At 49.6% G+C, this 26,206-nt stretch overlaps 2 protein-coding genes across 2 annotated transcripts in view; one reads left to right on the forward strand and one right to left on the reverse strand.

Annotated features, from left to right (window-relative positions):
- Positions 1–26,206, reverse strand: part of LOC134011229 (inactive N-acetylated-alpha-linked acidic dipeptidase-like protein 2) — a 26,902-nt gene continuing 696 nt past the window's right edge. The window contains exons 2-4 of the mRNA XM_062450759.1: positions 10,618–10,712; positions 5,377–5,575; positions 1–3,395 (exon numbers count right to left, since the gene is read on the reverse strand). Coding sequence (XP_062306743.1) covers positions 3,188–3,395; positions 5,377–5,495 — 327 coding nt within the window. The 5' untranslated portion in view covers positions 5,496–5,575; positions 10,618–10,712 and the 3' untranslated portion in view covers positions 1–3,187. The remainder of the gene's footprint in view (positions 3,396–5,376; positions 5,576–10,617; positions 10,713–26,206) is intronic.
- Positions 18,603–26,206, forward strand: part of nlgn1 (neuroligin 1) — a 27,825-nt gene continuing 20,221 nt past the window's right edge. Inside the window, exons 1-2 of the mRNA XM_062450114.1 lie at positions 18,603–18,674; positions 18,977–19,076. Coding sequence (XP_062306098.1) covers positions 18,603–18,674; positions 18,977–19,076 — 172 coding nt within the window. The remainder of the gene's footprint in view (positions 18,675–18,976; positions 19,077–26,206) is intronic.

Raw genomic sequence — 26,206 nt, forward strand, 5'->3', positions numbered from 1 at the left:
CACTGTAAACAAATATTGTATTTGCTTTATTCGTATTTTATTCTAATAAGTCATACTGTCAAAGAGTAAAAACATAGCAAACGCATCCTTGAAAACAAACATGCAGTGATTTGTTGGTAAACGTTAAAACAAGGAAAGTCTAAAAAGTAATGTGAGACTAGCATGCAATGAAACCCAATACTTTCATTAACTATTTATCAAAACGATGTATGTTTTAATTCAAATTAAATTAAAAAGTAACCGAGCTCAGATCTCCAAATAGGCTACCTGTAGATGAGCCTGTCATATTCCTCGATGGAAAAAACCCGTTTGTGTTTTGGTTATGTCTAAAATGATTATGCATGTTATTACATGCAGGAATCATATCTGAATCGTTCAAGAGGACATTGTGTGCAACAAGTGTTCGTTTTCTATGCTTTAGATAGGCCATGTTGTCTTTAGGGGTGACATTCCACATTGGAAATGTGGCAATAAATCATTCCCTGTTCTATTATCTACCTTTTGGTTGTACTTACAAAATATTCCAGACACAGACAAGATGAATAACAGAAACTTGCTTTTGTTTATGTTTTTTTTGTTCATTTTTCTTTAAGCCATGGGGAACCTCTCAGGCAGTCTTTGAAGTCTACCACACTATGGCCTACTGGTCAGTTCATGGTGTTAAATCAAAATGAGGTATATCTTTGTCTAGCAGGAGGAAGGGTGGTTGTAACACAGAATTAGACTCATGCAATTAAAATCCTGATTAAACTAATTGATCCTCCTATATTATTGAAATTAATTATTTAACGCTGAGAAAATGTGCCCACCGGGTCAGAACGTGATATTTTCCTAATTGAATTGGAAGATAAATTGACCCAAATGTTGATACAAACCTAAATTAACTTTATGACATAAATAAGTGATTGAAATCAAAAGCGGCTCAAGTTGTCTCACAATCAAATGAGCCGTAGTGCAAATTTACATATTATTAATGACAGATATTAAACCATGCTTGTGCTACAAATCAAATATTCTCCATGTCCCTCGCTATTAACATGGATGTACAAAACATCAAATAAATAAAGTCCCACACTTTTGCTACACTTGGTCTAGCCAGAATGCAACAACCCTACAGTATGTACAAGAAACCACTAAACGTCTTTGTGGAAGTATAAGCAAGCAGAGAGAAAACCAAAAACACACTTCGTACTGAGTCACAGCCCATTTCAAAGGAACAAACGTATGGTTTGGTGCAGTTAAATAACTCTACAAGCATGTCACTCATCTGAAAAGGGATCATGCTTGGCGTGGTATTACTCTTAGAAAAAGCCACTGTGCTTTGAAGAACTGTTCCACATTGCTAAGTTAGAGGACACAACACATCCTGTCATTAAGTTTTGTAATTTCACAGTGTATATGCAATTTGATTGCCATAACAGCAATAATAAATGCTGATTAACTGAATAGTTTATCGAAGAGTTGAAAGAGAGCTGTTTTAATTTCGGTCACCTTTGTGAGCTGATTGTTTTTCGCTGAATAAATTAGCTAATGGGTTTGCAGAATAATTGGGCACTTCATTTTTGGTATTCATGCAAACCCACATTCTGCACTTGTGCAGTCGTATTATTATTGTGTACAAACAATTACATCATTAAAGGTACAATCAAAGGCACGTATATAATTTAAAACTTTGATAAATTTGCCCTCCCTGAATGAAGTGTTCTAATACAACAATCAAATTCCATTCCAAAACATGACACAGCAAAGCTTACATTTGTAGCAGGAATATCACAAATGTGTAAATGGGAAAAAACACATCAACAATATCTTACACTAGTAAGAAAAGAAGCACGCGTAGAAACATCTCTCAGTGAAGAAGTCTACAAATTTCCGTTGAACCTCGAAATGGAAGTGCACAACGACACCCATCACCGCTCACTACCCGGCTCACTGACTAACAAGTAACAGCAGGATATCCAAAGTCAATCATGAGCAAACCATAGAAATGAAGGTGAAAACCCACGTCTTAAAACGTGTGTGTCTTATCTCAACTATTCTAATAAAATCTACTCATCATGCTCACCTCTAAAAGATACAGAACACCTGATCTCTACAAACTATCTTTAGCCTGACGGTCGCTTCAAATCTCCAGGCACGCTGAGCGCAGAGAGGAGCGTATTAGGATCAGCCAACCTGAGAGTGGATAATATGATTGCTTGTTTTGCAGAGATTGCACGATGGCGCATGCGAGCACATCCAGCTAGCCGTTCAGTGTTTATCTACATCTTTATCAAGGCGTTGTTGACTTGCAATACTCCTAGCTAATTCACCCAAATCTGTCAGAAATCATCCAATCCAAAATTATTTTCGTCGTTATTTATCCGACTATTTATCTTTCACAGCCTGATTTTCCTTCACAGGCCGCAAAGTCTTTAATCCGCATCTCCAGCCCAACTCTAACCTGTGGCATGAGAATCTGGGGGTAGATTGTGTAACTTTCCACTTGAGGCAAAATCAATCTCGTTTCCACCTCTGGAGCAAAGTTTCCCTCTGAACAGATCCAAGATCGCCTGAAACTCCAAACTGAAGCCATAATCGTTAAGGAAGAAAAACAATGGACACAGCGCCCTTTCTGAGAACAGCTTCAGCAAGAACCCCTTGATCTAAACACTTCCCCTCCGTTTACAAAATGTCCGCCTGGCACGGCTAGCCCTGAGGTCGTGTGAATTTGAACAGCAGAATAAGTCAAAACCCTTCTGATAGTCATAGAGCTATACTATCACAAAAAGGCTGTCACCTCAGTAGGCGCTCAAGATGAGCAGGGCGACCACAAACAGGAGTCTGCATCTTATCTCCAAATGACTTTTACAGTAAGTGTGTTCTCTGTACAAAGCCTCTATTTGCTGTGCTTTTTAAATGTAGTTTTACATGAAATGATGAACTTTTCAAAGGCCATCTCCACAGTAGGAGCTCCGAGCAACCAGGGTCAATTCAAGCAGAAGTCTGCATAATATCATCAGATTACTTTTAAGTGCAGTCTCTTTTCAAAGCCTTCTGTATCTCGCTGTTTAAATGTCGTTTTTCGGGGGGGGGAATGGCTGCTGTGCCGGCACCAGAGTCACTTACATCCACAAACTCTCAGGTGCACAGCACAGAAAAACCTGTCGTCAAACTGACGACAGGTCGGAGGCCGGGGGGTCAGAGGTCAAATGGTGTCATCGGGGTTGTTCTCGAAGAGGTCGAGGCCGCTTCTGATGAGTCTCTGGGCATTAACCATGGAGCTGGTTATGTGGGACAGAGACTGGTTGACTGCCTGGTTGACCGCCTGATTGCCGGAAGGTCCGGGTGTTTCCTTGGGGAACCTCAGGATGGAGAAGCGAGGGCCTGGCCCCGGGAGGCTGTACAGCAGGTTCCTGAACGACGAGGGGACAAGAGGAGAACACAGAACGTTCAGAGGCCAACCTTCAGAAAACGCAGATCCTCCCGCCCGTCCATCCACACATACACACACGCAAACAAACAAACACCCAAACACACTTGTTTTGCTCAGACACACAGCCATCGATCAAGCCCCACACCCTGATGTTGTCGAGGTGCAATACGCGCCCCTGGCTGAGAGCGGGAGTCGTTTGTAGGTCAAAAATGAGGCGAATGCCGTTGGTTCCTCTTCACACGGCTGAATTGCCCATTGATTTCTTCTAAACGCGCTGCATCGGGGGCAAGAGAAGAAACAAGGTCATTCTTCATCTGTAAACAGGCTGGCTTTAGGCTTTTAAAGCTCCACGGCAACCTTCACGGAGCGCGTCTCCGTGGCGATGCCACAGGACGGCAAGGTCCAAACAGGCCATGTTTACGGCTGTTCGAAGTCACAAGGTAGTCGTTTTCATGTACCGGGTGGGGGGGAGGGGGGGGTTTGAACCTGCGACCTCTTGATCCGTACTCAATTTGCAGAACACTACAATGTGTAGTTGTGTGTTTGAGGCCTGGCCCTTGTTTAAGAGTCTGTTGATATACAACTGTTCTCTTATTCATGGGCTAAGAAACAGAGGGTCCACAGTACCTTTACTGCCCACTTGAATAACCTGACATGGATGGAAACTTTTAAATAATCCTCGACATGAATCAATGCACTGCTTCTTACCCTGGAGACATGAGCTTTATATTTCTTCAAAGCAAAGACCTTATTTTTCGAGAGCCTTGGATTCATATTTCTTTTCTGTTATGAAGAAAAAATGAAAAAAAAACAAGGCTTTGAAACACCTCCAAGTGAGGGGCTCGTATCGATCTCCCTGGTCCCAGGAACCCAGCATCTGGGCTTAATGGAGGAAGGGTTCAGTTCCACAACAGACCAAGCTGGGTTTAACTTCCCTGAGTGGATCCCAGGTGTCTGTCACCATCCCCCCTCCCCCTCCCCACCCCCCCGGTGACAACTTCACACACTGCTCCTGGTCTGGTGTCTGTCTGAGGCACCGACACACTCACTGCTGTTTGAAAAGCCATCCATCCTCCGCAACTGTGCTCGGGTCAAATACCTCAGTGTAACACACACACACACACTTCTAAACGTACACCCACATACCGACACACACCTGTATGTGTACACACACACACGCATTAAGAGACACATTCTGTACACGCACACGCAAACAGACACACGCATACACACACACACACCACAATTCTTTCTCCCCTCCGAGCTAGCTCAAAAGCAGGATGATTGACAGCTACCTAATGCACACCATTGACAGGCTGCACCAGTAGTTACTCCTCACAGCAAGCACCAGGTGTAGATGTACCGACTCCTACTGTCAGAGGTTTGACAAGGAAGTTCACAATCATGCTGCGAAGATTCAGCCCTGCTTTAGAAGGCTCAACCAGTTTGTAATTAAACTCCTATTTACTCACCCAGAGATAATAGAGATAGGCCAACACTGAACCAAAGGAAATGTTTTTTTTTAAAGAATGTCCATTTCCTGAGATGGGATTGCTTTCTTTCCCTCTAAATGGAGGCCATTAAACTTTAACGCCGTTTGAGAATGATTGAACATCTAATTTGATTACCAAACACTCCCTTACGATCTACTCTCGGAGTGCTGTTTTCTATATAAATAATTAAAGAGATATTCCCTCCGATCACTTGTCGGCGTAGCTATGATTATGCAGTTCAGTTGGGGGTTTAAGATGCAAGCTTCAGTCCCACGGTTTCTGTGTGGGAGAAGAGTTCTACAAAGACCTGGAGGGGAATTCCCCCCCCCCCCCACAGTCAATAAAAAGGAAGAAAAAAAGAAAAGAAAAGAACGTTCACAGACTCTGGAGTTCTTACACTGTAGGAGTACGATTGATATCATGGTCATTTGGGCTCCGTGTGAGGGGCCCATCCTGGCCCTGCAGTACCTGTAGACCCCAGGAGGGGGCTGCGGGGACAGGAAGCTCTTCTCCAGGTCTCGGAGGACGTCGTTCAGCATGCGGACGTGGGCCGGTTCTCTCTCCTTGGGGTCGTTGGCGGGCCGCATGGCCTCCGACTGCAGGAAGGCGGCGCTGTCTCTCAGGGAGGACGCGGCCGCCAGCAGGCCTGGGGGGGTGCGGCTGTCACCTGAGGACGCACGCACACACACACACACGCACACACAGGTACAAGCACGCACACACACACACAGACACACACACAGACACATGCACACACACACAGACACATGCACACACACACAAACACACACACAGGTACGCACACACACACAGGTACAAGCACCCACACACACACCGGTTCACACATACACAAACAAAGACACAAACACACAGACGTAGTAGGATGTTAGAGTGGTCAGTATTTAATCACGAGTAATCAAACCTGAGATGTGCAATCACCAACCTTAAGCTCTGCCCTTTAGACCAAGGGGCCCAATCACAGAACAAGCTTGGGTTTGCTGTGTACAGTTTCAGTGCAAACGACAGAGTTTCAGTCCCTCTCATTTCTCCACATGATCCGTCACAAAGTGTGTGTGATCACACACACACGCAGAGGACGTCTCGTGTTTGGGAGGTACGTAGCATGTGTCAAATATTACATTTCCAAGAGATTAGAGTTACCGTGGAGATCGGTCAATAACTCAGCAGGAAAGGATGGCTTCATTAGGGAACACATGCGCGCACACACACGCACTTCTATGTAAGCCATTTTTTTTTTTTTATTAACAAAGGAACTAATTACAGAAGTTATTCACATAAAGATATGCTCATTAGCAAATAAAAAACTAAGCCCACCATTTACAATGTGCGTGTGGCGTTGTGATTGCATTACATTACCTTACAGTTAATTAGGCTGCAATCTTTACTGGTTTACTTAATGCTTATACATAATGACTTGCCAGATTTGATTATGTTCTAATTCATAAACGAGATAATGTTCCAATTGTTGTGTCTAGAACAATTTAGCATGGCTAGTAATAAACAAGTTTTTGCTGATTTCCTACATATGTCTTAAGTTGACTGTTTCATGTTGCACATGGCCCATGCATGTGTGTAAGCATGTGTGTATGTGTGTGCGTGTTGCATCGATTTCTGCCTTTTCCCGAGTTCTATAGGATTTGTTCGAAAAGTGCAGGGCTGGGAATTTACAAATTGTGAGTGTGTGTGCGTGTGTGTGTGCGTGTGTGTTTGTATGCGTGTGTTTGTATGCGTGTGTGTATGTGTGTTTGTACGTGTGTGTATGCGTGTGTGTATGCGTGTGTGTGTTTGTATGTGTGTGTGTGTGCGTGCGTGTGTTTGTATGTGTGTCTGTGGGGAGTGTGGCACGGGAGAACATAAGCTCAGTGTGTGCCCACTCAGGGAATAGAAGAGAGAAAGGAACAGATAAAAATAGACAAAAGAAAGCCGTTCTCTCCTACAAATGCAAAAGTCTCTCTGCAGAGGCAGCGTGAGTTATGAATATGTGTGAGGATCGGTGTAATCCATCACAGGCCCTGACGTGGAGGGACGGATGGGGACGATTGTGTTGGCACAGCTTCAACCGAGATTTAGGCTCTGCAAATGAAGGAGAGGAGGGGGGGGCGGTGGGGGGGTGAGGGAAGGCGGCAGGCAGGCAGATAGCCGGCCTCACACACACCCAGGTGAGGACCAGCGATGGAGTGGACTCAACAGAAGGTGGTGAGACGAGGTGGAACAATGCTCCTGATTAACAATCCACTTTCCTTTTGTTGTCTGCTTGTTTTTTTACTCAACCCCCCCCCCCCCCCCCCCCCCCCCCCCCCCCCCCCCCCCCCCCCCCCCCCCCCCCCCCCGACACACAAACAAAAACTGTAACCACACAATCAGTCTGTCTCTCTCTGTATCTCTCTCACACGCACCAATGGTGTAATTACTGCTAAGCATGCGTGCATCTGCTTCCAAAAAGGAAGCAGATGCACCGCACTTTCACAGTAATACTTTCAACTAAGAACACTAGTAATACTTTCAACTTCTGCCATGAAAAAGCACATAAGACCAAGTGAGCCCAAAGACTTTTTGTACAAAACAAGGGAACAAAAGAATGTGACGCCTTTTCAATTAGCCATGCCTGTTTGATCTCCAGACAATCCATTACAGTGCTTCATGAATAGTACACTTCTATCTGGTGTCTTGTGAAAATCCATTTACTATTCCGTTTCTCTATCCCCGGCATGACAGCGCCGTTAAAACCAGAACTGAGCCCAGACCCCCAGAATTATTTATTTACCTCTACCCCCCCCCCCCTGCCCCCCCCAACACCCCACCTTCTCCACTTTATTTTTAACCGCACAGATAAAAGCTTTCTATATTTAATCCAACATGTTTGCGGCTTGGGTGCCACGGCTGCTAAAAGCATTAGCGGTCTGAACCCAGGGTGAGAGAACCACAGACAGGTAATAATCACTGCATCTCTCTTTTCACTCCTCCCCCTCAGCTCCCCTCGTCTCTCTCATCCCTCACATCTCTCCCTCTCTCTCTCTCTCTCTCTCATCCCTCACATCTCTCCCTCTCTCCCTCTCTCCCATCTCTCCCTCTCTCCCTCTCTCCCTCTCTCCCTCTCTCCCTCTCTCCCTCTCTCCCTCTCTCCCTCTCTCCCCTCTTCTCTCTCCTCTCCCTCTCTCCCTCTCTCCCTCTCTCTCTCTCTCTCTCTCTCTCTCTCTCTCTCTCTCTCTCTCTCTCTCTCTCACACTCGTCATCTCACATCTCTCGTCCCTCTGATCGCTTTCCCGCATTCTTCTCACATCCCTCTCCCTCCACTCCTCTCCACCGCCCCTCATGCTCCTGCCTGGTAATCATGAGTGCATTAGTGCTTGCTGTTACCACTCTGCCCACTAACACCGCTACAATGGACTTCTGATAGCATGCTTGGATAGATGGTATTTTTGATGCCACACATACATTGCAGTATGATGGCAGACGCCGTAACTACAGCCCAGACGAACAAATCCTTTTCTTCTTGCGCCTCTATTCATAAGGCAGACTGCATGCGTGTATGCCCGTGTGTGTGTGTGTGTCTGTGTGAGCGAGTGTAGGTGTGTATCGCTGTGAGCGTCTGTCTAAATTAGTGTGCTGTTTGTCTGTGTGTGGTAGCCTTGTGTGTGTGTGTGTGAGTGTGTGGAACAGGGATAGGTTGATATCCAACGATTCTTCATCTTATGGACCCTAAGCCATCAGAGACAGGATTATGAGGTGATTGTTTTTCACCTGTCCTTAGCTCACTGTGCAGGAATATTTAAATACACAAAACCAAATACACTTCTGGTGCACAAGGTCGGCTACTGTGCGTGTGTGGTGGGGTGTTGTGTGTGTTTGTGTAAAATAGAATACATTTTTACAACGGTTGTAAAACTACAAATTGTCCATAAAATATGAATCAACAGTAGCAAGGTAGCTTAGACTTAGGCTTTTGGGATATGTACAAAAATGAAAACACATGTTTTGAAAGTTCTAGTTTGGAAGAAACCTCAAAAAAGATGAAAACACAAACAGTTTCTCATGATGGTCATGTCCGGAGTTAAGGAGACCAACATAGCTCCAATACTGTAACAGCTGTAGCTGTGAGGAGCTGGATAAACCTTTGTTTGCGCGCCCCAATCATAAAACACAGAGTATGACAAACAAGACAAACCAATTGTGGCTAAAACTGCACGGCAGGGTTTACAAACAGTCACCGCCAAGATCGGCTAATCTCCCCTGAAAATAACCCCCCCTTTTTTAACTGTCGTTGACAAGTTGCGGTACAGTCACAACTGTTTGTTCTGCCCTTGTCTCTCCCTTGCCCCCGCCCCCCCCCCTCCATCCCCTTTGCCCCCGCCCCCCCCGTGTGACAGGCCTGCCCCGAGGGGGGGGGGGGGGGGGGCACGGGGATGAGGGGGGGGGGGCAGCCGTCCTCCCCCACCAAGGCTGGAAGGAGGGAAAGAAAGATGACCGTCTTCTGATTTGAATTTCACAAATGCAGAAATCAAGGTCACTGTCCTGGAGCCTCGGGGCGTGATGGAGGCGATCGATACGTCCACCTAAAACAGATGATCCGCCTCTAAATCATCCTTATGGAGAGTGAGAGCTGGAGAGAGCGGAGGGCTGTGTGTGTGGGATGGTGTGTGTGTGTGGAGGATGGTGTGTGTGTGTGTGTGTGTGGAGGATGTGTGTGTGTAGAACGGTGTGTGTGGGATGGTGCGTGTGTGTATTCAGGACTTTTGAAAGTGCGTCGGTGTGCGTGCACACGTTTCGCTGTGTGTGTGTGCCTCAGTACAGAACGGGTATCTTTGCACGTGTCGGTGTATGTATGACGCGCGCGCGCGGTGTGTGCACACTCCTGGCTGGCAGACAGGCCGGGTGGCTGGACACCACGGATGAGTTATGTCACTGCATCGCCACAAGAGCACAATGCCCCGCACACACAGCCAGCATGCTCTTAGGAGCGCAGAGAGAGCGAGGCCAGGTTCCCTCTCTCTGCAGAGAGAGCGAGGCCAGGTTCCCTCTCTCTGCAGAGAGAGCGAGGCCAGGTTCCCTCTCTCTGCAGAGAGAGCGAGGCCAGGTTCCCTCTCTCTGCAGAGAGAGCGAGGCCAGGTTCCCTCTCTCTGCAGAGAGAGCGAGGCCAGGTTCCCTCTCTCTGCAGAGAGAGCGAGGCCAGGTTCCCTCTCTCTGCAGAGAGAGCGAGGCCAGGTTCCCTCTCTCTGCAAAGAGAGCGAGGCCAGGTTCCCTCTCTCTGCAGAGAGAGCGAGGCCAGGTTCCCTCTCTCTGCAGAGAGAGCGAGGCCAGGCTCCCTCTCTCCTCTCTCTGCAGAGAGAGCGAGGCCAGGCTCCCTCTCTCTGCAGAGAGAGCGAGGCCAGGCTCCCTCTCTCTGCAGAGAGAGCGAGGCCAGGTTCCCTCTCTCTGCCAGAGGACATGGGCCTGATTCCATCGCCGTCTGTTTGGGTGCTCATGACGCCTGGGCACCAGAACATCGTGTTTTTGTTCGGCATAAATAAGAACAGCCACCGAGAGGACAGATTGTTGTTGAGTAGCAATAAAATCTCTCCTCTCCGATTCTCCTCCAACTAAACTAAAGAGTGATGAGTTGGTTCCAGGCAACCCTGGGACGTTTGTCCAGAACGGCGAAGCTGTCTCGATGACTGGTCTGACTCCAGTGGTTCAGGGCCGGTCAAGTACCTTTGAGTTTGTTTTGGACGTCCAGCGCGATGTCCAGAGGGTAGAAGGGGAGGACCGGGTCGTTGACCCAATCGCAGCACAGCCTCGGCGGTCATCTGGAACGACACGGTCATGTTTGTGGTTAGGAAGTCACCAAAGGAACGCTTGTTTGACGTCGTTTTTAACACCTGGCTTTACAGTTCTGTGTGGCGTTTGGAAAGGAACATGTTTTTTTTTTTATAACTTTATTTTTAGAGGATGATCAGATGTAGACGTGATTTTACACCTCCAAGATGTGACAGCCCCTCATTGCAACTGAGCAGTCGGGTAGCATCTGTATTCACTGTGTGTGTGTGTGTGTGTGTGTGTGTGAGTGTGACCAGAATGAGGTAAGGTCAGTTCTCAGCTGTGTGAGTCTTCCAGCTGACCTGTCATGGCGTCGGCCCAGAAGACAATTGGCTGTGTCTGTGTGAACACTGCAATATCTCACCCTGAGACTTCAGTCAGCCTGCTCAATCACACACACACACACGCATGCAAACACTACAACCACACACACACACACACACGCGCATGCACACACTACAACCACACACACACACACACACACACACACACACACTACAACCACACAAACACATACACACTACCACCACAAGCACACAACACCACCACACACACCTAAGCAAGAATGAACGCACGTAAGCGCGCGCACACACACACACACCAGTAGTGGACCGCTGACCCTGTCACTAAGGGGTCCACCCTGCCCTTTGAGAGAGGGGGTGAAAGAGATGGGGGGGGGGGTCGGAGAGAGGGAGGGAGGGGGGCTGCTGGGCAGGCCAGGGGGGTGAAGGGATAACTAGTGGATGGACACGGCCCCGGCCAGCCCCCCGACCTGGGAGACGCCCCAGTGTGCAGGTTAGACCACAGGGAGGGGTCAGAGGAGGCTGCCGGTCAATACTGGAGATGAGAGGAGTGGTACTGTAGGTGGACCCATGCTCTGTGCTCAGGCATGGAGACAGAGAGAGGGAGAGAGGCCGGGGAGAGAGAGAGGGGCCAGGGAGAGAGGGAGAGAGAGAGGCCTGGGAGAGAGGCCAGGGAGAGAGTGAGAGAGGCTGGGGAGAGAGGGAGAGAGAGGGGCCAGGGGAGAGAGGGAGAGAGAGAGGGGCCAGGGGAGAGAGGGAGAGAGAGAGGGCGGGGTAGAGAGGGAGAGAGAGAGGGGCCAGGGAGAGAGAGAGGGGCCAGGGAGAGAGAGAGGCCGGGGAGAGAAACAAGAGAGGCCAAGAGAGAGAGACAAAGAGAAAGACAAAAGGGAGAATCAGAGGGACTTTGATGCATGATATGTTCTGTTTAAACCGTTGTGTTCGTGTGGCTGGATGTGCTCTTTGATCCTAAAACACCATCCCATCCGAAGTCCTGTTTTCCTGTGTTACTTTCAATTTCCCAAAGCTTTTCATTCTCCGCTTAGTCATTCAACAGCACCATGCAAATGAAACAAACCCCCAAAAGCACAGACACACAAAGTGGATCGCATCCAGGTCAACAACAACAAGTGCTTTCATGTCCGTACTGCTCGGGTCCTGTGGATGTTAACATTCAGCAGCTGCCCGCTATTCTCCAGTACTTTCCTAGTGTTTATTAAATGGCCTGTAGTGGTAAGAACTGCTGCTGGAGAAATCCATCACAGGGGGGGGGGGAGATTAGAGCATTGATTTGAACCCAGGTGAGTAATAATACTGCAGAAAGCATACGTCAAAACTGTGTAATGTACCAGGACAGAGAAGGCCGTGATTTCTTATTTATGACCTTATTTCTGGATCCTTGGCAGGAAAGAGAGAGAGAGAGAAAGAGAGGGAGGAGAGAGAGGCAACGGAGAGAGAAAGAGATGGTGAGAGTAAGTAAGAATGAGAGGAAGTTGGTGAGAGAGAGAGAGACAGAGAGAGAGAGAGAGAGAGAGAGAGAGAGAGAGAGAGAGAGAGAGAGAGAGAGAGAGAGAGAGAGAGAGAGAGAGAGAGAGAGAGAGAGAGAGAGGAGGGGGAAGGTGAGAGAGAGAGAGAGAGAGGGGGGGGGGGAAGGTGAGAGAGAGAGAGAGAGAGAGAGAGAGAGAGAGAGAGAGAGAGAGAGAGAGAGAGAGAGAGAGAGAGAGAGAGAAAAGGAGAGGGGAAGGTGAGAAAGAGAGGAAGAACATGAGAAATAAAGGAAAACAAAGACGAGGGAGAGAGGGAGAGACAGAACGGGGGAAAGAAATAACGAGAGGGAGCGAGGGAGAAAAAGAGAGAGAGGCAAGGGAGAGAGAAACAGACAATGAAGGTAAGGCAATCTGACAGGGAGGGAATGTGAGACGAAAGAACAGAAAGAGGGAGCAGGGTCGATTTCCATTCTGTTCTTCAGCGTTGTATAAAACTGAAGCATAAAACACAGTGGTGACGGACTACATTAGTTGTCAACATAAAACAACTGTGTTTTGTGGAGCGTCTCTGTGTACTGTTTGGGTCTGTTGTGGTACAGCACACATTCATATTACACTGCATGGCTGCAGTGGCTGGGGTTGGAGGATACAGTATAGGCGTATAACCTGAACACTGGGCTTTAGGTTAGAGGACTAAGGGAGTTGTTTGGCTAGGCTCGAGTACCCCCCCTCAACTCCCCCCCCCCCCCCCCCCCCCCACATTAGTGTAGGGAGACAGCTTACCTAACCCTGACTAGCTGTCACCAACCTGAGTCTGGGTTTAAACCAGGCCAGTGTCCTCCAGTACCAGGCACTGGGCAGACTGCAGGGCTTTTGCAGGGGAATACATTTGTGTACATTACAGAGAAGGAGGAAAGGCGGTCCAGCGCTGGAGGAAACAACAGCCAGAGAGAGAGAGAGAGAGAGAGAGAAAGAGAGAAAGAGAGAGGCGGGGAGAGTCAACGAATGACAGGAAGGTAAAGGAAAGAGGGGATCCTCGAGTAATGAGGGAAGAGAAGAGGAAGCGGGCGAGAGAGAAGCAGGGGAGAGGTGGAGAGAGGAGGGAGGGTGAGCTGGAGGACTAGTCTTTACTTCCAACAGCAGAGGGCTCCCTAGGAGTTGAGCAGCTTAGCCAGGCGCTGTGAGTGTGACTGAGAGGTGAATACTGACTCACAGCAGCCCACAGCCCCAAGACTGCAGGCGCGGCCTGGTCCTGTCGAGGCAATTTGTCTCTCCTGCAGCATTAAACCTCTTTAGAGGTCAACACACGCACACACACACACAAACAGGCATACTTTGGATGAAGGTGTGGATGAACACTGTACCAATACAGTTCGTTAAGACAAGCAAACAGCAAGAGTATTTATTGATTGGCCTTCTCTCCACAGACGGGGAGATAGTGAGAGAAATGGAAAGGGTGGAGAGGGGAGGGAGAGCAATACAGAGGGTGGGCGAGGAAGGGAGAGAGACGGGGAGGAGGAGATCGAGAGAGGGAAACCGAAAGAGTGAGTGAGACATTACATCCAGATTCTCTCTGTGCCTCGCGTCGTTCCCCAAGGCATTAGGTCTCCACTGGTTCAGCACACACAGTTCCTGGGTCCGTTTTATAAATAAACCATACCTATGGTTACATAACGCCAGGCTACGAAACACGTGCACTAGGCACAGACATACCAGGGAGTCCATCACAAACACATATCCCCCCCCCCTCCTCCTCTCCAAGAGCTGTGGTGTTTACTCATCTACCCCCCCCCCCCCCACACACACACACACACACACACACACACCCCACACATTCTCCGCTACAGGAACAATCATTATTTAAACCCTGTGTCTTGGACCGAAGTGCAAAGATAGGAGGGTTTTTTTTTTTTGGGGGGGGGGGGGGGGGGGGTGTTTATGAGGGGGCAATGTTTACAGCTCCAGTCCGATCTGTATCATGAGGAGGTGCCGGGCTAGCGTCGCCGGCCCGGCACCTCCTCGCGCTTCGCCTCCTCAGGCGGTTTCTCTCGCTGCGAGAAGGAGGTGTGACTCAACCTGCCTGATGACGATTCGATCCCCAAAAGCTAAATGGGTCGGCTGCTCATCTCATTTTCGCGAGAGAGCCCCGGGCGCCTTGCCTCCTCTGGCCAGGTGAATCATGGGGGTTGCAGTTCACTGCTTCCCCCGCTCAGCACCCATGTCTAATTAAAACTATTTCATATATATGTGAGGGCATAGCTAACGGCTCTGGTCTAGCCGCAACTGATATAAACTTGGCAGAGAGAAAATGAATGCAGTTTAAAGCCACTAAGAACCCACTGTACCAGCTCCCGTAATTGAATTTCCGGCCAGTAAAAATACTTTTAAAAAGGCAGCACTTCGTCCTGTGGGATATGTAACCCCCAAGTCATTAACCCCAAAGTCACTGGCCGGGCCACTTCTCTGCCATGCCAGCGACATCGAGCCAACTCGCTGGTCAAGCACCGTCGCAATGTAAACATTTACTAATGTTGCCCGTTAATCACCGAGAGGATAGCCCAGGATTGGGAGACATCTTCTCACATGTCAAAGGAGTTAGCTGGTGAACAGATGGTGGAATACACATGTACAGCTCCTCATGACAGCAAGCCTCCCCACAAACAGCTTGGGGAGATTTACTCCTCCTGCATTTCCTCTAACAGAACCAAGTGCGCTATCTATTTATCTATATATATATATGTAGATTTTGCAGTAGTCAAACATGTATTATGGACAAACCTGCAAATGCATTTAGCTGCATTAGATGAGTAAGAATTCCAGTCGGTTATATGTGCTGTACAAACATTTAGCTGAGATTAACACTTGTGTGTCTGAGAGCTTATACTGTAGACTTTCACAACAAACAGATGCTTCTGAGCTGGCAAAAGAATTCCCTCCCATCCCCGCATTCTGGTCCACATCCAAACAACAACACCGTCTTGAACCATCAAATCATACTCCCGTCCTTTTCAGAAAAACACTTATCTGACGACTGACTTTGTACCATGTGTGGAGGAAGCCATACTGGGTAGTGCCTTGAGATGACGCCAGGAATGAGAGAAGATAACAATAGGTGTCTATGGAGCTTCAAGACAGGGCCGAGGGGCGTGCTTCAATAGTGTACAGCTTCCTTCCCTCATGTCCTCTCCTCATGTGTACTAGGTTGATTCAGCACCAGGCCCTAAAACTGTTTAAATCAATTGTTAATATAGTCCAAAATAAATGTGCACTACTATTACTATTACTATTAATACTGACTGACTGAATAAACTAGACAGGAGGAATCAAAGTGCAAGGTCAGCCACAGTTCAATGTCCCTCGAGTGTGTGTGTGTGTGTGCCCGGTTTATGTGTGCTGTGCGTGAGCGCGTGTGCCATATGTGTGCGTTGCACCCGAGGCCCCTCATCATGATTCAGGTCCTGGCAGGCGTGTGCGAGAGTATTAATGTGTGTTTGAGTTTGTGGTCTGCCCGTGCGCCCTTTTATCTACAAAGGCCCCACAAAGGCTTACTGAGCGGAACTTACCGGAAGGACCTTTTTATTTAAGTGTGGGTCTCTCAGGCCATCGTTTTATTGTTAAACAATCAGACATCCATGGCTGCTCTCTCCTCTTGCGCTGTGTGGGATATGTCGCCTTGATGATTGAATGTAGGCAGAGTCTGGCATCTGTAATGTAAATTCATTACCCCGGCAGATGGTGCGTTCGAGTGTGTGTAAGGGTTAAAAGACAAACACACTCATCATAAAGCAGACAGATTGGGGCTGACGCGAGGGGTGTGCTGCCGAATATCAGAGCGGGTTTCGGAGCGTTTGCACACCAAACGAGAAGATCAGGAGAGAGGTAGAGAAGGCTGGAACGCTGGGTGCTTTCAACAGCCGGGAGAGATCGCCTTTAATATGTTCATTAAATATGATATGAGGGAAATGTGATTATGTGTCACACAAGTGAAGGCCAGGAGAAAAAACATTCTCTGGTTTCTTCTTGAGCATGTGTCTTAATGCGTGTGGGTGGGTGTTTTACGTAAAAAGTCAACAAAAAGCGGAATGTGAAGTATTGATATCCCTGAGGGGTTGCGTTCATCCTTCTAAACACTTTCAAAGCAAGTGTCCTCCGACGAGATCTCACACGCCAGTCAAAGTGATGCACCACCGCGTGAACGCGCACGCTCTCCTACGGTTCACGGTGAAGGACGCACTTTTAAATGCTGGACAGCAGGTTAAGGCTGGGCCGCAGCCAGGGCCATGCTCCTCCTCTCTCCCTGGTGTCCTCAGAGGAGGGCTCCTCCTGGTCTCCTCAGAGGAGGGCTCCTCCTGGTCTCCTCAGAGGAGGGCTCCTCCTGTCTCCTGGTCTCCTCAGAGGAGGGCTCCTCCTGTCTCCTGGTCTCCTCAGAGGAGGGCTCCTCCTGTCTCCTGGTCTCCTCAGAGGAGGGCTCCTCCTCTCTCCTGGTCTCCTCAGAGGAGGGCTCCTCCTGTCTCCTGGTCTCCTCAGAGGAGGGCTCCTCCTGTCTCCTGGTCTCCTCAGAGGAGGCCTCCTCTCTTCAGGAGGGATCAAACTGCTCTTTTTGCCCACCATAAAAAAAACATACAGTCCCTTTGCTCGCTCCGGAAGGGAGGGGGGGGGGGGTGGGTCACTGGAAAGGACGGCCGTACTCCCACAAGACCACGGGGGGAGTGGGGAGGGGACGGGATGACAGTTGGCAGGTTGTTTGATGAGAGTTGGTGTGTTCCTATCCTGTGGAGGACTACTGTAGTTGTTATGAGATTCATACCGGACCTGACAGCATTTTTCTGGGGCTGGGGGGGGGGGGGGGGGAGTTAGCGAGAGTTCAATGTAACTCTCCATGAAATCCTTAGTCATTCACTGTAGACTAAAAGAGTGCCTTCTCAACTAAGCTTTAACTTCAGTACAAAGACTCCCAGCAGGGTCTGTGCTGGAGGCACAGACTCAATCATATTTCCTAATAACACATCTAACTGTATTTAAGTGTGTATAGAATGACTAGAATTCATGATAGGTTATTCATAATTAATATGAGCCATTTGTAACAACAAAATATTGATAAGGTCAAATCCTAAACTATAAAAAGAACAAAACAATGAAGAATCTCTGCTGGTTTGTGTTCAGGGTCTTTATGAGAGATGTGCTATGGTACAACAATGTTTTATCACAGAAGGGGTTATTAATATCATGCCATGGTCACACCACACACTCCACAAACATGCCCCGTGGAGCAGAGGGAGAGGTTGAACTCATGATGAGGGTTTAAGTCTGCATATATCTTTGAACAATTTCAATTAAAGTGCCATTTCATCTCATTATAAATGCAACTCAGGCTCTCTTAATTGGCTTTTGTGGGACAGAAAACACTGGAGGGTCTCTTGCTGAGGGAAAGAGAGAGAGAGCGGGAGAGAAAAAGAGAGAGAGAGAGAGTAATTGGAGGTGTTACTAGGCGACATAGAGAGGAGCTATGTCTCTGCATCGAGGCGCCCTGAGGCTTGATCCTGAACAATAATTAACAAGAACAAAACAGCATCAAAAGACGTGCGCCAGTGTAAAGAATCAGAGGCCAGAAGCAGAGGCCAGAAGCAGAGGCCAGAAGCAGAGGCTGAACCCCAGATATGAAGACAGGGAAACAAATATACTACGGACGACAAACAAACCTGACAACCAAACATCCGGCCCTGAGGCCACTCACACGGATCCAGAGGAATTCCGACCATCCTGACCCGTCTGAATGTGTAGACTGAGGATGCAGGAAAGTACCCAGACCCAGACAGACGTGGTCTAGACGCCCAGGACAGACAGCACCAGATCCCTCAGAAGCAGAACCAGAGCGCTCGCAGATCTCTCCGTGATGTTGTCAGGGCACCCTGACGTTCCAGACCACGGGTCCAGGAGATGGGGTCCTGGACAGTGATGGATGAGGCTGGGTGCGCCGGGCCGGGCCGAGCCAGCTGAGCCAGGCCAGGCAGCGGTGGGTCCGGTTCACGGAACAGAGATATCCCTCCACATCCCTCCAGACGCACGCCGCTCGCCGTCAAATTACCCCGCTTCCATGACGACGGCCGTCAAGCCGACGGCGCCCGCGTCAAGTCTCATCCCGGCGCCCGTCAGTCCCGTTACCCAGGTGATGAAAGAGGGCGTCAGGGAGAGAGACTGTCATCAGAACCCCCCTCCCATCCCCCCGAACCACAGCGCATGCACACACACACACACCCTCAGCTCAGTATGTCAGAGAGAAATTACTCCCTGACAACTCGTCATGTTGTGTATTAGGCTGCTATAAACTGGCCCGTTTAAACTAAGGGTATGATTGGCTGACACGAACACACACTTTTTTCTTAGCCACTTCCAAGACACATAGCCTAGGGGAGTATTGCACTACGACAGAGGCTGAGTCCCAATTCTGTCCCTAATGTCCTTCGTCAGTCTCCTTGTCCCTATCATCTAATGGACGAGAGCACGAGAGCCCAGAAGATCCACCTGCGTTCCTACGAGAGGAACCGCAGCTTCTGCCGTTTTCTTGGACGTGAGCGGATATGTCGAATTTCTGCAATGTCTGCCACTTGTGACAGAGCATGGCCTCCGTCCTAAGGCCACTTGTGACAGGGCGTGGCCTCCGTCCTAAGGCCACTTGTGACAGGGCGTGCCATTTTCAAACGTCGCCACGTTTTCGGGAATGTTCAGTCATCGAGTGGAAAAGCCCAGACTGAACGATGTTCTTTTGTGACAAAGTCCTCGCGGAGGAGCAGGACAAAAGAGAGGGCAGAGACGTGGAACATGGAGGAACGTGCCAGACAGAGGAGAATATATCAACAGCCCAGTTTACTATGGTGAGGCTTGTTTAATGAACATCTTGGAGAGTTACACGTGGCAGACCTGACAGAGAGAGAAAGAGATAAAGAGAGAGTGTGAGTGAGAGGTGGAGGGAGAGAGAGACAGAAAGAAGGGAGAGAGAGAGAGAGAGAGAGATAGAGAGAGACAGAGGAAGAGAGAAAAGTGGGTGAGAGAGGGAGAGCGTGAAGAGAGAGAGAGAGAACGTTAGACAGAGAGACAGAGAGAGAGAGAGAGAGAGAGAGAGAGAGAGAGAGAGAGAGAGAGAGAGAGAGAGAGAGAGAGAGAGAGAGAGAGAGAGAGAGAGAGAGAGAGAGAGAGAGAGAGAGTAGAGTAAAAATGACAGCCCTGACGACAAAGAAACCAATAAATGGACAATTACAGAAGCCGGTCTGACTGAGGAACCCTAGACGAATATTAATCGTCACTTTCTATTAGTGGGGGGGAGACAGGGTGCGGGTCACCACTGACTGCACCTGCCTGCCTGCCAAGCACGCAAGCAGCAGGGCCAGGAAATCCACCGAGCGCTCCCTCTCAGCCCCCCCAGGCTTAGAGGGATGTGTTCAGGTGAAGGAGTCCAAGCTTTTGAAGATGATAGGATCTCACGTTTGCGAGCGCGTGGATCCAGTATACCCTCACGCACCGCACCGTAAACACACTTCCATCCATACAGTGCTTTGACCTTCAGGGCCGGTGTTTGCGGTTAGCTATCGACCCGTGTTTGGCGCCCGCGCCGGCTGTTGGGTGTGCGAACATGTTTGATTGCGAGGAAGCCCTCCAGGTAAGCACTGTGGAGGTGATAGAGCCAAAGTGGGGGGTTCTTATCTTCTAGCCTTTAGGTGGTACAACACACATTTGAACCTGATAACCGGTGTCTTCGACAGGAGATAAGGTTTGATACAAATGAAAACTCCTGTTCACACCCGTTGCGATAAGAGGGTGAGGAATCTCCATGGTAAACTAGGTGTTAGTGAAATGGTTTCTGTGAAATGTTTCTCATATATTTCATGTAACAACATTGCTTAGAATAACCTACGAACCTAACCTGAGGTAAACTAACTCAACGCTAATAAACTTAACCCTAACTTGATGTAGCCTAACATAACGTAACTTAACCCTACCTAAAACAAGCTAACTTAACCCCCTTTAAAATGATTTCACCAAATGTCACCGACATTTTCTCAGCGCTCCAAACTCAGAGCACTTTTCTTCTTGTCTTGAGTGACTGCTGTAATAAAACGACTGCGTGCGGTCTTGACTTAAAAGGACATTTCAGTTTTTCCAACGAAAGGCAGAACGGAAACAAATAGGGAGAGGTTGCACTCGAAGGAGGAAAAGAAGGATAGAGATGTACAGGTGTGGCCTTCTAGAAGATGCCGTCAATCTGTCATCGACATGGACTTGTTGGTGTTGACTTCAGGCCACCCACTGTTACTCACTCTGCCTTCTCTCTCTCCCCCCTCTCCTCCCCCCTCTCTCTCTCTCTGTCTCTCTCTCCCACTCTCTCTCCCTCCCTCTCTCCCCCTCTCTCTCTCTCTGTCTCTCTCTCCCACTCTCTCTCCCCTCCCTCTCTCTCTCCCTCTCTCTCTCTCGTCACTCTGTTTGACGACCAACCACACTGCATTGCACACACATCCCCTGACTGAATCCTAAATCAAGTCTCCAGGCCCGACGCTGAACCCAGGACATAGCAGTGCACATTTGAAGAGATGGGAGATGAGAGCGTCGGATTGGTTTAAACTATGCATTACCACCGCGAGAGAGGCTCTCTGGTGTGCTGTCCTGTTTGTGTTGACGCTGGTAACATTAAATAGGCTCTCATCTCACTTTCCTTCCCCTCCTCTCCTGTTTTCTTATCCTCTTTGCACATCCTCTCCCCCCCCTCTCCCTCCCTCCCTCCCTCCCCTCCCTCCCTCCCTCCCCCCCCCCCCCCCCCCCCCTCCCTCCCTCCCTCCTTCCCCCCCCCCTCCCTCCCCCCTCTCCTCCGTCATCATCAGCTGGAGGTTCCATGAGTGAGTGGATGCATGACAGTTTGTCTCCATCACTCCACATTCCCACGTGTTCTCTCATGCGTCTCTCTCTCTCTCCCTCTCTGCCTCCCTCCGTCTCCCCCCACCCACCCACCCACCCACCCTACCCCGCCCCCTCCCCTCTCTCTCTGTCTCTTTCATCTTAATATCCAGCTAGCTCAGGCGCAGCCTGGGTGCCCAGCACAAGACGATACCTCATGCAGCCTCCCAAACTCGTGAAGGGTGACCCCTTAGTGTGTAGGGTTAGTGTTCAGGGGGAGTTAGGCTGGGTGTGTGTAGGGTTAGTGTTCAGGGGGGAGTTAGGCTGGGTGTGTGTAGGGTTAGTGTTCAGGGGGGGAGTTAGGCTGGGTGTGTGTAGGGTTAGTGTTCAGGGGGGAGTTAGGCTGGGTGTGTGTAGGGTTAGTGTTCAGGGGGGAGTTAGGCTGGGTGTGTGTAGGGTTAGTGATCAGGGGGAGTTAGGCTGGGTGTGTGTGTAGGGTTAGTGTTCAGGGGGGGAGTTAGGCTGGTGTGTGTAGGGTTAGTGTTCAGGGGGGAGTTAGGCTGGGTGTGTGTAGGGTTAGTGTTCAGGGGGGAGTTAGGCTGGGTGTGTGTAGGGTTAGTGATCAGGGGGGAGTTAGGCTGGGTGTGTGTAGGGTTAGTGTTCAGGGGGGAGTTAGGCTGGGTGTGTGTAGGGTTAGTGTTCAGGGGGGAGTTAGGCTGGGTGTGTGTAGGGTTAGTGTTCAGGGGGGGAGTTAGGCTGGGTGTGTGTAGGGTTAGTGATCAGGGGGGAGTTAGGCTGGGTGTGTGTAGGGTTAGTGTTCAGGGGGAGTTAGGCTGGGTGTGTGTAGGGTTAGTGTTCAGGGGGGAGTTAGGCTGGGTGTGTGTAGGGTTAGTGTTCAGGGGGGAGTTAGGCTGGGTGTGTGTAGGGTTAGTGTTCAGGGGGGAGTTAGGCTGGGTGTGTGTAGGGTTAGTGTTCAGGGGGGGAGTTAGGCTGGGTGTGTGTAGGGTTAGTGTTCAGGGGGGAGTTAGGCTGGGTGTGTGTAGGGCCCAGAGTACTGTGAGTGTGCAGAGTGAGCAGGACCAGGGGGACCAGCTGGTCTGGGTGATGGAGTGTACCAGGTCTGGGAGCCCGTGTGATCGATGCCAGGCTGTGGTGCCAGCATGAGGGGAGCGGGACCGAGCACAGCGTGCTTCAAGAAGGAGCCACGGCAAGGAGCCTGGCCACCCCCTGTCTCCTCCTCCTCCTCCTCCAGTACTGTCTCCCCTCCTCCTCCTCCTCCAGTACTGTCTTCCCATCCTCCTCCTCCAGTACTGTCTCCCCTCCTCCTCCTCCTCCAGTACTGTCTCCCCTCCTCCTCTTTCCTCCTCCTCCAGTACTGTCTCCCCCTCCACCTCCTCCTCCCCTGTCCTCTCTCTCCCCACCTCCTCCTCCCCTGTCCTCTCTCTCCCCCCTTTACCCTCAGCCCAGTGGACGTGTCCCCATCCCAAAGTCCCCCCCCCCCCCCATTTCCCTAACTGTGGACAAAACCACACATGACAAATGAGGAGAGGGATGGTGGAGCTCCCACGGCAACTGGCCTTACAATGCCAGACTGGTCCTTGGAGACGAGGGTGGAGTGGGGTGGGGGTGGGGAGTGGGGTGGGGGTGGGGTGGGGGTGGGGAGTGGGGTGGGGTGGGGAGTGGGTGGGGGTGGGGAGTGGGGTGGGGAGTGGGGTGGGGGTGGGGAGTGGGGTGGGGAGTGGGGTGGGGAGTGGGGTGGGGGTGGGGAGTGGGGTGGGGTGGGGTGGGGAGTGGGGTGGGGGTGGGGAGTGGGGTGGGGTGGGGAGTGGGGTGGGGTGGGGGGTGGGGAGTGGGGTGGGGGTGGGGGTGGGGAGTGGGGTGTGGAGTGGAGTGGGTGGGGGTGGGGAGTGGGGTGGGGGTGGGGGGGCTTCCAGGCAGACTCACGAGTGAAAGTGACTGTTGCGTTGTAGCTGTCAGCCTGTAACCGATATTAATAATAAAAAAATCTAATGGAACTGTCAGATACTAACTGTAGGATTGCTTGTAAATTGTCCCACATTGCTTTATTACGACAAAATAAACGTCTCGTCTGAAGTTTCCTGCTTTTCATAAGTGATCGTAATGAAAAACCTTTCTGTCACACGAAACATGGATGTCTGGAGTGCTTAAACGAACCCCTTTGTTTGCCCCAGTGCATTTGACTAATGCAACTAATCGAATACACAAATGTCCCCAGACATTCATGGCATTGAACTAATGCATGTCAAATACACAACACTTTCCTCCCCGGAATCACATTGCATTGAACTAATTCACCTAAATGGCACAACAATGTCCCCAGAATGACTGAGCGCACTACTCAACAATCTGAGAGGTTTTCCAGAGGAATAACACATGCTGTGCATGAGAGTGTGCTATATGAGTGGGATATATTTAAATGGGTTTTGTATAATGGAGAAACACTAACTCTATGATGTTCTCCTTTGTGGCCAGGCTGTACACATGCCAGTCCTTTGGTACAATAATACTAAAGCACATGTGACACACTTCTGAAAAGAATCGTTAGGAAGAAAGTATGAATGGTCCGTCCATTAAACATTGTATTCTTACATTTTCTCCCATTGATATTGATTCAAGGTACAGTAATGTGAAATATAATGTATGTTTTTGAGTCATTGGGAGCTAGAATCCTCTATCCTGCACCTATGTTGTTTTTGTGACAATGACAAATAAAGTACTTTGAACTAGAAGAAGCATCATTGTGTGAAATATAGCCTTCAATCTTGTCTGAGGGAGGCTGGACTAAAGCATTCTATATCTACCGATGGTGACTCAGATGAAGAACACATGTTATAGGCTTGAGACCTTGAACTAGTCAGGAATTAGTATATAGTATACAGACGACTTGGGTATGCATCACCGCTTGGTCACATGCAACAAAGTACACACACACACAGGCACGAACACTCGCGTATATGCACACACACACACACGCACACGCACACACACACACGTTCCTCCAGGCATGGATAAGAAACAAATGGGAGTGTGGTCTCTGTGTTAGAGAACCCAGCTTGCTAGTTTGCGTGGAGTTTGAGAGTGATGTCGGGTTTGATTCAGCGTGGCTGTGAGGATGTGCCAGCTGTGAATCACACACACGCTGTCATCCCCTGAGATCTGGAGCTCTCCCTGATAGCACCCTGCCCTCCTCTTCCCTCTCTCTTCAAAGTCTTCCTGACATTACTGTTGGGCGTTCGGTGTGTGTATGGAAGAGAGAGAGAGAGAGAGAGAGAGAGAGAGAGAGAGAGAGAGAGAGAGAGAGAGAGAGAGAGAGAGAAAGACAGAAATGTAGAGTGAGTGAGAGAGAGAGAGAGAGAGAGAGAGAGAGAGAGAGAGAGAGAGAGAGAGAGAGAGAGAGAGAGGAGAGAGAGAGAGAGAGAGAGAGAGAGAGGAGAGAGAGAGAGAGAGAGAGAAATGTTTTCCCTCACGAGACTGTCCTGGTATTCCAGTGCATCTGTGTGGTGGAGTTGTGTTAAGGATGGGTGTGTGTGTGTGTGTGTGTGTGTGTGTGTGGAGGTGAGTGCGTGTGACTCCTGTGCGTGTGCAGGTTTGTGTGTCTCTCTCAGCATGTGTGCTTGCCTTCCAGTGAAGTCTCTCTCTTTGTTATGCAGTCTAGATTCCCTACCACCCCGCCACGGAAAAAAAAAGAAAGGGATATTTTGACATCGCCGGGTGTGTCCTCGGAATTCAAAATCGCTGCCGACAGCTCTCGCAATCAAACCCCGGTGAACTCAACTGATCCTGAAGACCAATTCACTCCGGAGTTCAACGCCAGCCCACCGCGCCGGCTGAATATTTAACCGTCAGAGGAACAACATCTCCTGTCTCTGTTCATTTGCTCCCTGTTCTTCCTCATCCCAGCCCATTGTGCTGCCCCCCCCGGCTCACTTGTGTTCCGGGCCATTCTATGCCCTGCTCCGCTTTCGACTCCTCCCCTCTCTCCTCCCCTCTCTGCTCTCCTCCTGATGATCTCTTCTTTGCTCCGCTTTACTCTCCTCTGTTCTGCTCTCATCTGCTCTCCTGTGCCGTCCTCTCCCTTTGCTTTCCTCTTTTCCTTCCTCCTCTCGTTTCCTCTCCTCGACTCCCCCTCTTCTGCTCTGCTCCGCTCTCCTTAACTATTCCACACAAATTATTCCTGGCACCTCACATTATCTCCAAGGATGTGATGAGGGAGAGGTCTTAACGATGGGCCATATTTCCCTCGGCTGTCATGTCACTGGCCTTGCTTTGGCTGAGACACACACACACACACACAGGCACACACACACAGGCACACACACACAGGCACACACACACACACACAGGCACACACACAGGCACACACACACACACACACACACACACACAGACACACACACACACACAGGCACACACACACACACACACACACAATGAACAGAAGAATGTGCCTGAAAGCTTTGTGGTTTGCCTTTGTATGTTTGGGAGCTTTTTGTTTTGGTATTCTGTCTCCAGGTGCCGTCCTCTGACAAAGAGCAGGTGGAGAGAAAACTGAGCTGTCGAGCGTCAGAGTTTAGCTTGGCAATCAGTGTCTGAACGCCAGTCGAGCTGGAGGGACCGTCGGCGTTCAGTAAAGCAAGCATGGCGTCCGAGCAACACCCAGGCCCTTTGAACGCACGTGCGCACGCACTCGAAAGCCCACGCAAACGCACACATCCACACACACACACACACACCAAACCTCTCTCCCTCACACACGCACGCACGCAAACACGCAAACACGCACCCGCACCAAAA

The sequence above is a fragment of the Osmerus eperlanus genome, chromosome 24 (genome assembly GCF_963692335.1).
Source record: "Osmerus eperlanus chromosome 24, fOsmEpe2.1, whole genome shotgun sequence".
NCBI lineage: Eukaryota > Metazoa > Chordata > Actinopteri > Osmeriformes > Osmeridae > Osmerus > Osmerus eperlanus.